This window comes from Epargyreus clarus, unplaced genomic scaffold (genome assembly GCF_041222505.1).
Source record: "Epargyreus clarus isolate Ecla_fem2 unplaced genomic scaffold, WU_Ecla_fem_2.2 ptg000007l, whole genome shotgun sequence".
Classification (NCBI taxonomy): Eukaryota; Metazoa; Arthropoda; class Insecta; order Lepidoptera; family Hesperiidae; genus Epargyreus; species Epargyreus clarus.
In genome coordinates, this window is record NW_027332215.1 from 7,506,127 (window position 1) to 7,519,935 (window position 13,809).

Genomic DNA, 13,809 nt, shown 5'->3' on the forward strand with positions numbered 1-13,809 from the left:
TGGGTTGGCGCTATTGGAGAGAAGATATCAAAGTCCAGTGCGCGGGAAATGGCTAGGAGTTTATTACCGTTGGAATTAATCAAATGACTGTTCCAGTCGGTATGTTTACAATTGAAATCTACAAATAGTACGACAGAGTCTCCGAGCGAGAGGAGGGCCTCCTTACTAACGCTATGTAAAAAAGCGTACTATAAAGTAAGTGATTATTTGACTGACAAAACGGTGTGGTCTGAATTAGCTCCAGCTCCACATGTACCATTACGTTAAGTTAACATTGTCAAAAACATTTTTTTTTTAAAAGATGTGTGTTATGGAGTTTCTTTCGCCGCTTCTTCTCCATAACGAAACACCTTGTGAAGTGGTGGTAGTTGCTTTGACATTCAAAAAGTGATCTGTAAAGAACCTATTTTGAATAAAAAAAATTGATTTGATTTGATTTGATTTGATTTGAGTACAATGAGACTGTGGCCTTAGGGGCCGGGGTTGGTGGGGCGGCCGCGGGTGCGACTTTCCTCGAACTCATGGGGGCGGTTGGGGTTTTGGAAGCCCCCAAATGCAGGAAATTGGTCGAATCGACCGGAGGTGGGCCTGCTTTGGAGGGCTGCTTTTTGGCAGCCTTCTATTGAGCGGGGCGGGGGGCTTTCGCGCAACCACGGTAGTTAGCCGGGTGACCGGAAGTGGTGCACAACACGCAGGCAGGAGGGGACTAATCTTGGCGAGTTCTCTTGCACTCCCGTGTGGCGTGAGGTTCAAGGCACTTGACGCACCTGTGGGGGGCAGTGCAGTTAGCCGCTGCATGGCTGTAAAGCTGGCAGCGGTGGCACTGGGCAGGGTAACCACGCTTGTTGGGTGGTTCAACTTTGATTTGAGAGAGCCCACAGACCGTGAGGTCTTTCTCCTGGAAGATGTCCTTGGAGGACGGGGTCTTAGCCAGTATGGCAAGGGCTAGTGGGAATTTGATCCCGTTGCGGCTGTACAACTTGTGTACACCCTCTACGGGGAACCCTTGATTGACGAGATCCGTTTGGAAATCGTCGGTGGGGAGTTCATAGGGGAGACCCCTAAGTACCGCTTTTATTTTACGGTCCTCCTCTAAGGCGTACGTGTGGTACGGGAGTTTGTGAAGTACTAGAAGCCTGATGAGGCTTCTGAAGTCGTCGATGGTGGGACAGGAAATGCGAATCGAATCGCGGAGGTTCAGGGCATTAGTGTAGTGAACCTTTCGTTCACAGATTTTGGAGAACTCAGACCATTTGGACTTGTTTCGGAAGAAGACGTGCGGTGGACGGTTGCACTTGGCAAGTGCAGGTTCACAGCGCGTGGCTGGTTTGGAGGGCTTAGCAGCCGCAGGGGTTGAGCTCTGGGGCTCAGTGGAGACGTTTGGCACGGGGGCCAATGTGGGGGCCACTGGGGCTGAGGTGGAACCTTTAGAGGCCTCGGAGGAAGTCTCACTTGTCGCCTTAGCGACGCGTTTGACGGACCGTTTTTTAGTCTTCCTCGACTTGACAGGGGCGAAGCTCTGGTCGTCGTCGGAGGAGACGGCGTAAACTGTGCTGCTGTCCGACGAGACGGAGGAGGAAGCAGGGCGCTTTAGCGAGATGGTGTCGTATTCCATCTCGTGTCTGAGGGTGGCATAAGGGAATGCGGGTGAATCGGTAACGGACAGGGGATCCTATACGGATTTGATAGGCTCACAAAGGGAGCGGAGTTCGACAGCGTCGAAGGAGCATTTGAGCTTCTTGCTCAGGAAAGAGGACAGGGCCTCGAAGAACTTGTCAGTTACCATGTAGGCCATGGTAACCGGGGACGCCTCCCCGCCGAGGCAGGGAGCTATCGGGGAGAGAGAGGGTAATGCAATTACCCCTAAGGGAAAGTAACTGCTACCGTCACCCTCGGGATAGCCCAAGTGCAGTGGGATCGGGTCTGCCGATTTCTCTCAGACCGAGAGGTCTGAGAAGCGCACCGGGTCAACGCTAGCTGGCTTCGTTGGCACCGTTAGGTATCCACCAACTCAAACGCGTCGAGACGTGAGTTTTGTTTATTCCCAATAAATTGGCAATAAACAAAGCACGGACCGCTATCGATAAAATCGAGTAGACGAGAACCGGCCGAGAGGCCAGAGAAAGTACTGGGTTAAAACACTAGAGCGCGAGCAGGCAGAGCTGCTCGGTCTGGCGTCCAAACGCAGAGTGTGAACTTTTTGACAACACAATGGCGACGGATTGACGCCTTCTCCACAAACACAACGATGTGGCTCATTTATTTTCAAAACATGACGGAGGCAAACACAAAGGGACAAAGTAGTGTTATCGAAAAGGGTCCCTATGTTGCTCGATGGAAGTGCCTGTAACCAGAAACCAGACTCAAGTTCAGATATTGCAATGGGACGTGCCCTGTCTATAATATCTACTGAAGAATTTAATAGACAATCATGTGTTAAGGACTACATCTAAGTATATAAAGGAGATGTAACAAAATGTATGGGCTTCCGGCCACCTTTTGAACACTATACTAAAAACTACGAAAACATGCAAAGAACAATTCGTAGGGGTTCATTTTCTTCAAATCATATTCATTTAATTGTTTAAAACAATAATTTACACTTAAACTTGCAACACAACACTGGAAAAACATCATGGCGGTAGTGATTACCGTACTTATGTCATCTGTCATTCTGTTTTAACTTATTATATACATTATATGCTTTTTAATATATTTTTACGCGAATAGGCGTAGATATATAGATATATTGTATTGTATGTATTGAGAAACAATTCCTATATTTGATAAACATTAATTATATTATTATTAAAATCGGAGATAAATTAGGGGATCATTACCATAATACAGAACAATATTTAATGGTGCGGTAATATTACAACATTGACATATCCAACATGCTTTTCTATAAACAATAATCCAATCCTAAAGAAACAATTCTTAATAACCACGCCATAGTGTTTAGACATCTCTCTTATCTGTCATTCCTGTTATCGTTATAGAGGTCATCAACCATTGCCTCTTTTTGGCCAGCTTTGCATCGCAGTGGTTATATTCTCTTTGCTTAGCATTTTAGACACAGTAGTGACGACATCTATGTAGTTTCCCATTTATAACACGGCCTCTCCTGACGGCAAGGCCCCCTCGCCTGCATACTGGTTGTGCGGGTCTTCTTAGGGTTGGGACACCAGAATAGTAATCATCTGAAAAGCAACTTCGGTATAACCACTCATCTGTAAGATCCTTATTTTGATATTCATCAACAGTCCATGTCACAATCGTAAGCGTGCACTCAAACGATCATGACCAAGACATGAAAATTGACATCTCATAAATAGACATAAAACACAAATATTTAACACGCCATAGGTTGCTGGTTGCAAGTGTACGTGTATACTATATTCCAAGTCACACGACATAGGTAGCTGCCGTGAGGCAAGCGCACGTGTACAGAATTTCGCGAACCACACGCCATAGGTAGCTGCCGTGAGGCAAGCGCACTTGTACCATATATCGCGATCCACACGCCATAGGTAGCTGCCGTGAGGCAAGCGCACGTGTACCATATATCGCGGTCCACATGCCATAGGTAGCTGCCGTGAGACAAGCGCACGTGTAACATATATCGCGATCCACACGCCATAGGTAGCTGCCGTGAGGCAAGCGCACGTGTAACATATATCGCGATCCACACGCCATAGGTAGCTGCCGTGAGGCAAGCGCACGTGTACCATATATCACGATCCACACGCCATAGGTAGCTGCCGTGAGGCAAGCGCATGTGTAACATATATCGCGATCCACACGCCATAGGTAGCTGCCTTGAGGCAAGCGCACGTGTGACATATATTTTCATACAGCCCATAACGATCTCTTGACCGCGCCTGAAGTGTTCAACAGTACCCACGACGCCGTTAGCGTCCACAACACCCGTTATAGTCCAGTAGCACCATCAATACATCAGCGCAGGAAGCGCCCGCAAATCTGTAGCACCAGTACCGCTTGATACCGTCGGCAGTAGTTGGCAATATTCGCAGAATACAGAAGTTCCCAGAGCGTACACTAGCGCCCACAGCGCGCGGTAGCACCGGCAAAACGCGACAGCGCTTGATACCGCCTGCATCGTATGCCAGTGCCTGACAGCGCTTGTAGACCACGATAGCATCCAAAGATCACGACAGTTCTTGTCAGCGTCCGTCAGCGCTAGTAGCGCATCACAGTCCCTGATAGCGTCCGCAACGCCAGTAGCGCACGACAGCGCTTGTCAGCGCCCGTCGGCGGCAGTAGCGCACGAAAGCCTCTGACAGCGCCCATCAGCGCCAGTAGTGTAGGACAACGCCTTTCAGCGCTTATCAGCGTCAGTAGCGCGCCAGAAGTGCAGGACAGCGCTTGTCAGCGCCAGGAGCGCAGGACAACGCCCTTCAGCGCCAGTAGAGCGCGACAGCTCCTGGCAGTGCTTATGAGCGTCAGTAGCGCACGACAACGCACGCCACTCGGTAGAGCGCGCAGCGTTCGGTAGGGCCCTTAGCGCCAGGTAGCACCCGCAGCATTCAGTGGCGAACGCTTCACACAACAAGCAGCCGTGCAGCACTAGGCAAACCCCTCTTGCAGCCCCCAACAGTGCCTGTAGCGCCGGAGAACGCCTGCAGCACCAGCAGCTTATAGTAGACGTGTCTGGCTATCTTAGCCCAAATTCCTTCGTCATGATAAGCCTCTGTGCAAAACTAAATATTAGACACAACTAATTTATTTTCGACTTTATAATGCGTGCGTTAACATATTTGTTGCACTACAACAATACTTATTTAAACCAGAATTAACATCTAATCAATAATGAGAAAGAGGGGTTGTGAGGAAGCTGTTCTGTCACTTTGAAGGTCAAAGCAATAATGTTACAAAATTCCAACCCGTTAATAATTAATTTAGCAGTAGGCATTAAAAACATCACTTAACACAGAAAATCCCAATATGCACAATTTAAGCACTAAATAAAATAGATGGTGAAGGTTTCCGTTTTAAGTTCAATGAAGATTACAGAGAGAACGCCACAATGATGTTCGACGTTTGCATCATACATTTTGGACGTTTTGACGTTTGGTGACATAAAACATTAGTACAGAAGCCCAACTCCAGCAACAGGAATTACATCTTGTTCATAACTAGAGCTATGGCAGAAATATAAAGACACCACTCTCCCACACACAAATGGTGTATTTCCTCAACACTTCTCTTGGATTGCCATAATACCGGGAATCTCTACTCGTACCGCTCATGCAGCCACAATATCATCCGATGATGATCCACGTCATGCTAGCTTGAAACCTTTAATATGTCAACTGAGCTTGTTACCTGCAATAATAACTAACCAAGCATACGAAATATAGAAGTTGTTAAATATTTACCATCATCAAAGCTCGGCCAAACCTGACCTTTACTTATGTCGGCTATGTCGGCTAAGGTACAGAATTTCTGTGCATAACAATTATCGGATATTCATAAATCATTTTTAAGGTATTTGTAATTGACCATCTAATGGTTCGTTGGAACTGGATCGTTGTATTTATTGTAATTATTACAAGTTTCGGGCGTAAGTAGGTACTTCTGGTGCGTTAGCGCATGAAATGCTTTATTTCGACGTATCCCTTCAATTTTCACACACCACACACACAATAAACGTGTTTGGACCAGTAATGGAAATATGAAAATGTTGATTTGATTTTAACGTGTTACCAATTCAACAATTGGCGTTATGTTACCATGGAGGATGCCGCAGTAGAAAGCATATCCACTTCACCAGCCAATACATCTTACTTACGTCTCATGCGTCAATGATTGCGTGACCGATTCAGACGAAGGCAGTATCATCCACGCCGACACAAGTCCACCCGTAGTCTCTCCGTTGAGCGGACCATTCTACCCTTGAGCATAGGACCATGTTACCAGCTTCTCTGTTGGTCGCGACATTGCCGATAAACGCGGTCTGAAATCTTTAAGGGGCGTGTGGGATAGAATCACGTGGATCCTATCCCACTTCTGATATTAAAATCAGAGATAAATTAGGGGAACATGACCTTAAACCAGAACAATATTTAATGGTGCGGTAATATTACAACAATGACATATTCTACACGCTTTTCTATAAACAATAAGCCAATTCTAAAGAAACAATTCTCAATAACCACGCCATAGTCTTTAGACATCTCTCTAATCTGTCATTCCTGTTATCGTCATCGAGGTCATCCACCATTGCTTCTTTTTATCCGGCCAGCTTAGCATCGTAGTGGTTATATTCTCTTTGCTTAGCATTTTAGACACAGTAGTGATATCTTTGTAGTTTCCCATTTATAACATTATATTATTAAAATCTTGACTCCAAACAAACGTACCAAAATATATACCTACTTCATAACCAATTTATTTTACTTAAAAGATTTAAGAGTGTAAATAAAACAACTTTAAGTACACATATAGATTATATTTTATTTATTCTTCACTTAGATACATATTTTATTCATTTTCCCTTATCAATATTTTAATCCAATCATGTAGCAGGTTCTGTAATATCCTGTGACGAGCTCAGCCCAAACATCAAACAATAGTCATAATGTGAGCGCAGCTACCTACGAGGACGGTTCGTTGCCTGGCGATGCAGTTGCAATAATAACTGATTGTTTTGTCATCCCAAGAATGTCCTTGTCTTGCTATTGAAATTATCTAAAAAAGAGAAATGTAAAAAGATTAGCTTATCTAGTTTAAGAGTATTAACGATTATTTCACGATTACTACAACTAACTGATGTATGAAGGTGGTAGAACCCTTTGTGGTTCGACTCCGGCGGCACCACCGCCACACCTATTTCTACCTAATAACAGCAGTGTTAGGCGCTGCTCTGTTCCGGTTTGAAGGGTGTGGTAAGGGAGACAGACTTTTCCGAGGCGTTCCATCTTAGTCCTCAGGGGTAGCGGCGCATCTGTGGCCGACCTCAGGTAGGAATATCAAATCCTATCTGGGATTGATTACAAATGTCCATGGGCGGCAGTAGCCACTTACCATCAGGTGGACTGCAAGCTCGTCTGCTACTCTGATATTATAAAAAAAAAAAAATATTTTACCTGATGATATTGAATCCTTGTCAACACAATCCACAGCGATCGCACGAAAATCGCAAGAGTCCATAAAACAAAAGCTGGGTAAACAAGTAAGGTAGAATCAGTCCAAAATCGTAAGCAGCACAGAGCAGAAACATATTCAGGATTGAAATGGAATCTTCTCATCAGAACATATTTTTTTCACCGTTTACATTAGATTCCACTATTATATGTATATATCCACTTTTACACATATCAAATTGACAAATTCTCCTTTTTTAATTTGACATGTCACTTACATATATAAAACCAGATACTATTTAAAAGGTGGTTTTGTTATAATTGTTATAAATAATTTTTTAAATTCAGAAACAATGACGGGATACACAAAACAAAAGCCAGGTTGTAAAGTACTAAGGTAACAATAACTTTACGGCAAAAACAGCGAAATACAGAACTACCGACATCCAAAGAGTATAGTAACCTATGTGTGGGGTACACATATGTTCTCTGACCGACATCGACAGTTTTGAAAACTTGACATTGACAATATTCCGCCATATTTAATATTTCAATGAGTAATGCTTATTTTAAATAATTTTAAACAGAAATACTTTAGATTATAAAAATATATGTGTATTTTTCTTCAATTATACAAATTATTCGTGTTTTTTAGATAAAGTGTACATGAGATGGCCTAAAATGAAACATCTCCTTTAGGGGCAAAAAGACAATTACGAATTATGAATAATGCCATATGAGAATTAATTTTAAATAACCTATCTGAAACATTATGAAAATGTTGAATTTGATGTTGAGCGAATGAAGGAATTGAACCTGAAAATGGAAGGATTGCACCTAGTAGTTGAAGAGAGTCCTTATCGATATTTTTAATGTTTGGGGCCAAAACGTTAAACTTATTAAGTATCTGTTCCTTTTCTTCTTGAGATATTTCAGAATTTATATGTGTACATACGAGTATAATTCACATTTTGAAAAATGTATGTCTAATCCAATTTCCAATCCTATCAAATATTCCAAATCATCTAGAACAGAACTCACTTCACCACCTTGGGTGCCATCGTCCAAATACCAGATATTTAATTTAGAATTTAATTGCGATATGATTGGGTGAATAGCCAAACTAAAAATGGCCGGCCCGAGGGCCCCGAGGGATCACCCTGCTGGCAACCAACTGAAGACTGAATTGAATGATTTCGATACATTCATTTGGATGGTGAACTATAGCATTGCCAAATATATTTATAAATAACAGGAACATTGTTTTTAATTTCGTGTAGTAGGGTACCCCTATCAACCGAATTGAATGCATTTTTTACATCAAGGTTGAAAAGCACTTCACTTCCTTTATTTAATAAAAATGTTCGTGTTGCGTGGACTGCAGCCTCACAACCACCTTTACTTCCAAAGCCTAGTTGTATTGGAGAGCATATTTCAGTAATAATACTTCATTTATGCTTACAACAGACTTTGGAAGCAAGCCGACGAAACGTGCAGCCCACAGCAATAGGCCGTATACCGCCATGTTTTTTGTTAAAGCACAAATGTTTGCTCCGTATAATATGGCAGTAATTTTCATATTTACTTTATCTTCTAGCATAAAATGTATTAATAGTGTAATGTTTTCAAGCAAGACTCAGCCAGCATCGCCTGTTGCACCACACGTAAGGTCTTTTAAGTGCTGCGGAGTAAGACCATCCAGACCGCCAGCAGAGCCATGCTTGAAGGACATTAAAGCGGATAAAACTTCCTTCATACTCGCTTGAAGAAAGTTACAGTCAGGAAGTGGTGGGTCCGGGAGATTAAGTGTTAACGGAGCTGGATGTTTGTATTTTAAAGCCGAAAGGGTATCTGAGGACTCAGGAGCGATGGTGTCGCTGGAAAAAAATAAATTCGAAGCACCTTTGATGTCTCCGTCATTACTTTTGTTTTCGATTTTCTTGTAAATGTTTCTGTAAGAAAAATTTTGTCTTCAAAAAATGTCTAAAGAAGTAGGGTTTGTGCAATTTGATTTGATATTTTTTGTTAGAGATATATTTCCAACTTTTTTTGCGTGTAATTTAAAATATGCAAATGTCATTAGATGCTCCCAGCTTTCGATAGAGTTGTGTAAAATTGCACTACGTATAGTTCCAGAAAGGCTTGTGGCAACAGTAATACGAGCACCTCTTGGTATTCGTTTTGCTATTGCCACATTATTTTTAAAAAAGCTTAGGGTTTCGGAAAATGATTTCTATACAGAAATGGGGGCATGAATTTGGAAGATATGGTTGGACGTGAGAAGTTGAACAATCATTTCGGTAAGATACATCTTTATGAATTCTACCGATATGAATGTTCAATCCCTTTGTACCTTTGAAAAATCGTGGCTGGGAGCATAAATTACACTGAACTAAAGGAGATGTTTCATTTTCGGCCATCTTATGTACATTATATCTAAAAAAACACGATAATTTGTATAATTGAAGAAAAGTACACATATATTTTGATAATCTAAAGTATTCCTGTTTAAAAATATTTAAAATAAGCATTCCTCATTGAAATATTAAATATGGCGGAATACTGTCAATGTCAAGTTTTCAAAACTGTCGATGTCGGCCAGGGAACCTATGTGTACCCCACACATAGGTTACTCTTTGGATGTCGATAATTCTGTATTTCGCTGTTTTTGTCGTAAAGTTATTGTTACCTTAGTACTTTACAACCTGGCTTTTGTTTTGGATATCCAGTCAATATTTCTGAATTTAATTAATTATTTATAATTATTATAACAAAACCACCTTTTAAATAGTATCTGGTTTTATAGATGTAAGTGACATGTCAAATTTAAAAAGAAGAAGTTGTCAATTTGATATGTGTAAAAGTGGATATATACATATTAAATAATAGTGGACAAGGATTTAATATCATCAGGTAAAATATACATCAGTTAGTTGTATTAATCGTGAAATAATCGTTAATAATTTTAAACTGAAGGAGCTAATCTTTTTACATATCTCTTTTTTAGATAATTACAATAGCAAGACAAGGACATTCTTGGGATGACAAAATAATCAGTTATTATTGCAACTGCATCGCCGGGCAACGAACCGTACTCGTAGGTAGCTGCGCTCACATTATGGCCATTGTTTGATGTTGGGCTGAGCTCGTCACAGGATATTACAGAACGTACTACATGATTGGATGAAAATATTGAGAAGGAAATGATATTGAAAATGAATAAAAAATGTATCTAAATGAAGAATAAATAAAATATTACCTAAATGTGATCTTAAAGTTGTTTTATTTACTCACTTAAATGTTTTAACTAAAATAAATTGGTATAGAAGTATATATTTTGTTATGTTTGATTTAAGTCAAGATTTATGAAAGTAAATATAATTAATGTTTATCAAATATAGGTATTGTTTCTCAATACATACAATACAATATTTATATATCTATATACGCCCATTCGCGTAAATATATATTAAAAAGTATATGTATATAGTAAGTTAAAATAGAATGACAGATGACATTATTACGGTAATCACTACCGCCATGATGTTTTTCCACTGTTGTGTTGCAAGTTTAAGCGTAAATTATTGTTTTTTAACAATTAAACAAACATGATTTGAAGAAAATGAACCCCTACGAATTGTTTTTTTGCATGTTTTCTTAGTTTTTAGTATAGTGTACAAAAGGTGGCCGGGAGCCCATACATTTTGAAACATCTCCTTTGGATCGACAACATCGCTATGCTGGCTACAGGTGCCTGCGCTTGGGACAGAAACAACGGGCATCGACAGACTTAGTACTATAGAATATACAAATTATAATTGAAATATAAAACTAAAAATAAACACTTAAAAACCACTCCACATAACTAAGACACTTAAAAGTTGACATTGTTTGTTATGATTCCATACGACGATACGGCGACTTTTTGTAAGGATCACGCTATACTTTAAAACTGTTGTAATTGGTAAATATCATAAATTCTTCAAATGATTTCATTTTATATTGTGTATTTAATTAGGACTTCATGACAACCAAACTTCAATATAGTTATTTTAATTTTATTATACGTTGTTTACGTATAATTCATCATCACCCCAACGCCATCTATTTTTGTGTCAATATTGTAGAAAATAATAAAATCAATAAAAAATAGTAAAAATAATGAATGGTGGTACGGAAGCTTCTATGTGCGAGTTTGACCCGTACTTGGCGAAGTATTATTTTTTGGTAACAATGAAATTTTCAGTAGTTTTATCACAGAACAAGAAAACAATGACTTCTTAAAAACTCGAAAATATCACCAGATTTATTCACGTCAGAGCACCAGCTCTGGTGGAACCGTAACGGGTTCCAAACCTAAAGGTTAATAACGGAACCCTATTTCTAAGCCTCCGCTGTCTGTCCGTCTGGCCGTCAGTCTGTCTGTCATAGGGCTCTTTCTCTGGGGTAGAAGGATAAAGCAGTAACCCGAGCCTATCCAGAAAGCTTTAGTAAAACTACGCCCTTCTTGTTCCTCGGCTGTAGTTATAACTCGGCAGCTTGAGGCTGAGAAAAGACGGGTAACTTTTAGGAAAGTGCAGGCGAATGCGAGGGAGGGCATTAATCTCCCGAGCCTAAATATTACTCGTCTCAAACTAAGGACGGCGGCCACCGGTGCCCGCATCCTAGAGGTACCTGGGGCATGCAGCGGTGACAAGGCGGACTCTCTGGCCCGAAAACTCAGAGAGACCCTTGACGAAGGAGTTGCCACAGTCTCGAGACCCATGAAGTGTGCAGAAATGCGGGTCACGGGTCTGGATGACTCTATGACGACAGAGGACGTTGCTGCCGCCGTTGCACGTGACGGAGGCTGCTCAGGAGACTCAATAAAAGTAGAGATCATCCGACCCACTCAACGTGGAGTGAGTTCTGTCTGGGTTGATGGCTTCAGTGAATGCCATTAAAAAGATCGGGAATCTTGGCCGGCAGCTGATTACTTGGGATTCAGCTAGAGCAGAAGTGATGCAGCCGAGAACACTGCGGTGTCTGCAAAACAGACATGTCAGAGCACAATGCACCGCAAAGGCTGACCGCAGCGAAGAATGCTATCGCTGCGGTAAACCCGGTCAGAAAGCCAACACGTGTACTGACGCGCCAAAGTGCTCGGTTTGCGCGGCGGCGAACAGGCCGGCCGAAAATCAGTTGGAGAGCAAAGCGTGCTCTCCACCGAAGAATAAGAAGGGGTGAAGGTAGCCACAGCTCCTACTCCCGTTGCTGCTGCTGCGGTTGCCGAGCTGCCGAGGTTCCTACTGCTGCCTCAAATGCCCCGGCAGCTGTCGACTGTCCTCCCGCTGAAGGAGGGACCGGGGAGGTAGTGGTCGCTAAGCCAATATAAGTAAGGCCCATCGCCTACTTCAGGCAAATATCACCCACTGTCGCACAGTGATTGATAGAAGTGGCGGTGGTAGCGGAGCCATATTTCGTCCCTCCCCTGGATAACTGGATGGAGGACCAAGATGGCTTGGTGGCGGCATAGGTCACTGACCTTCCGGCTGGTGCAAGTGCTCTCGGGACATGGATGTTTTAGAAAGTACCTGTGCCAGTACCACTATTGTAGCTGCGACGAGGACACGGCGCAGCATACACTGGAGGTGTGTCCAGCTTGGGACAGAAAGCGAGTACACGACTCGTCGCTGCAGTGGGGCCAGAACTCTCGCTCCTCGACGTAGTAAAAGCTATGGTCGGGAGCGAGAGATCTTGGAAAGCAATAAAATCCTTCTACAAGGAAGACATCTCACAGAAGGAGGCTGCGGATAGGGAGAGAGAGAAAACGTCGGACCTCCCAATCCGCAGCCGGAAAACCGGGCGTAGAAGACTAGCTCCCAACGCCTCGTTACTACCCCCATAACAGAGGCATAGGCGCAGGATACGGGGGTGTTCTGCGTCAAACCAACAAACCTCGAGGCGCCGCGCACGGTTTCCCCGTGCACCTCAACGGATAGAGCAGCTCCAGCTCCATCCCGAACCGAGATGTGCCCGGACGCGGGCAAACGCTGTCGGGACCGCGGACGAGTGCTATTAGCGTACCCGTGGTCCCGACAAAGGGCGTTCAGCGGAACATCGTGGGTTTTAGCCGGTGAGAGTCCGGCATATCCTCTACACTGCCCCCGCAGCCGAGAGGAACCCATGAGGGGTTTCCCCACGAAAAAAAGGACTCTATCTCTGAAATAATAAGGGTAGATAAAAAATTGAAATTTTCAAAGGATGTGTATAACGGTGGTCGCTGTAAAAATAAATACTTAAAATACAAAAAAACCGCTATTTTTGGGCGTTTTTACCCGCCTGCCAAGAAGGGTTATATTTTTCGCGCGTATCTTGTATGTTTGTCTTTCTTTATTCCCTCGGATCTAACAAACGACTGAATGAATTTCGACAGTTAAGGTGTCATTATATTCGTCTCAATGACTCAAGTGTCCTTAGATAGGTGTTAGAAAAAAAATCAAAATGGCGGATTTTTGGCGTGAAATAGTAACCTATTTCAAAAAAAAAGTTAACTTAACCTATCGAGTAGGGTATTACATAGTAATGGAAATTCAACGGAGATTACAAAAATATATACTCGTATGTACATTGTACGTATATAAAACAGCAAGGTAACTAACTGACTGACTGACAAACTAAATGACTAATTAACTTTTCAGAAATCTACGTTCTGAAATTT

At 42.3% G+C, this 13,809-nt stretch overlaps 1 protein-coding gene across 1 annotated transcript; it reads left to right on the forward strand.

Moving 5' to 3' along the window:
- Window positions 1-11,887: 11,887 nt before the first annotated feature.
- LOC140743519 (uncharacterized) lies at window positions 11,888-12,335 on the forward strand. The gene is made up of 2 exons (XM_073074852.1): window positions 11,888-12,010; window positions 12,078-12,335. Exons 1-2 carry the CDS (start codon window positions 11,888-11,890, stop codon window positions 12,333-12,335), a joined length of 381 nt encoding a protein of 126 aa, XP_072930953.1.
- The last annotated feature ends 1,474 nt before the right edge of the window (window positions 12,336-13,809 follow it).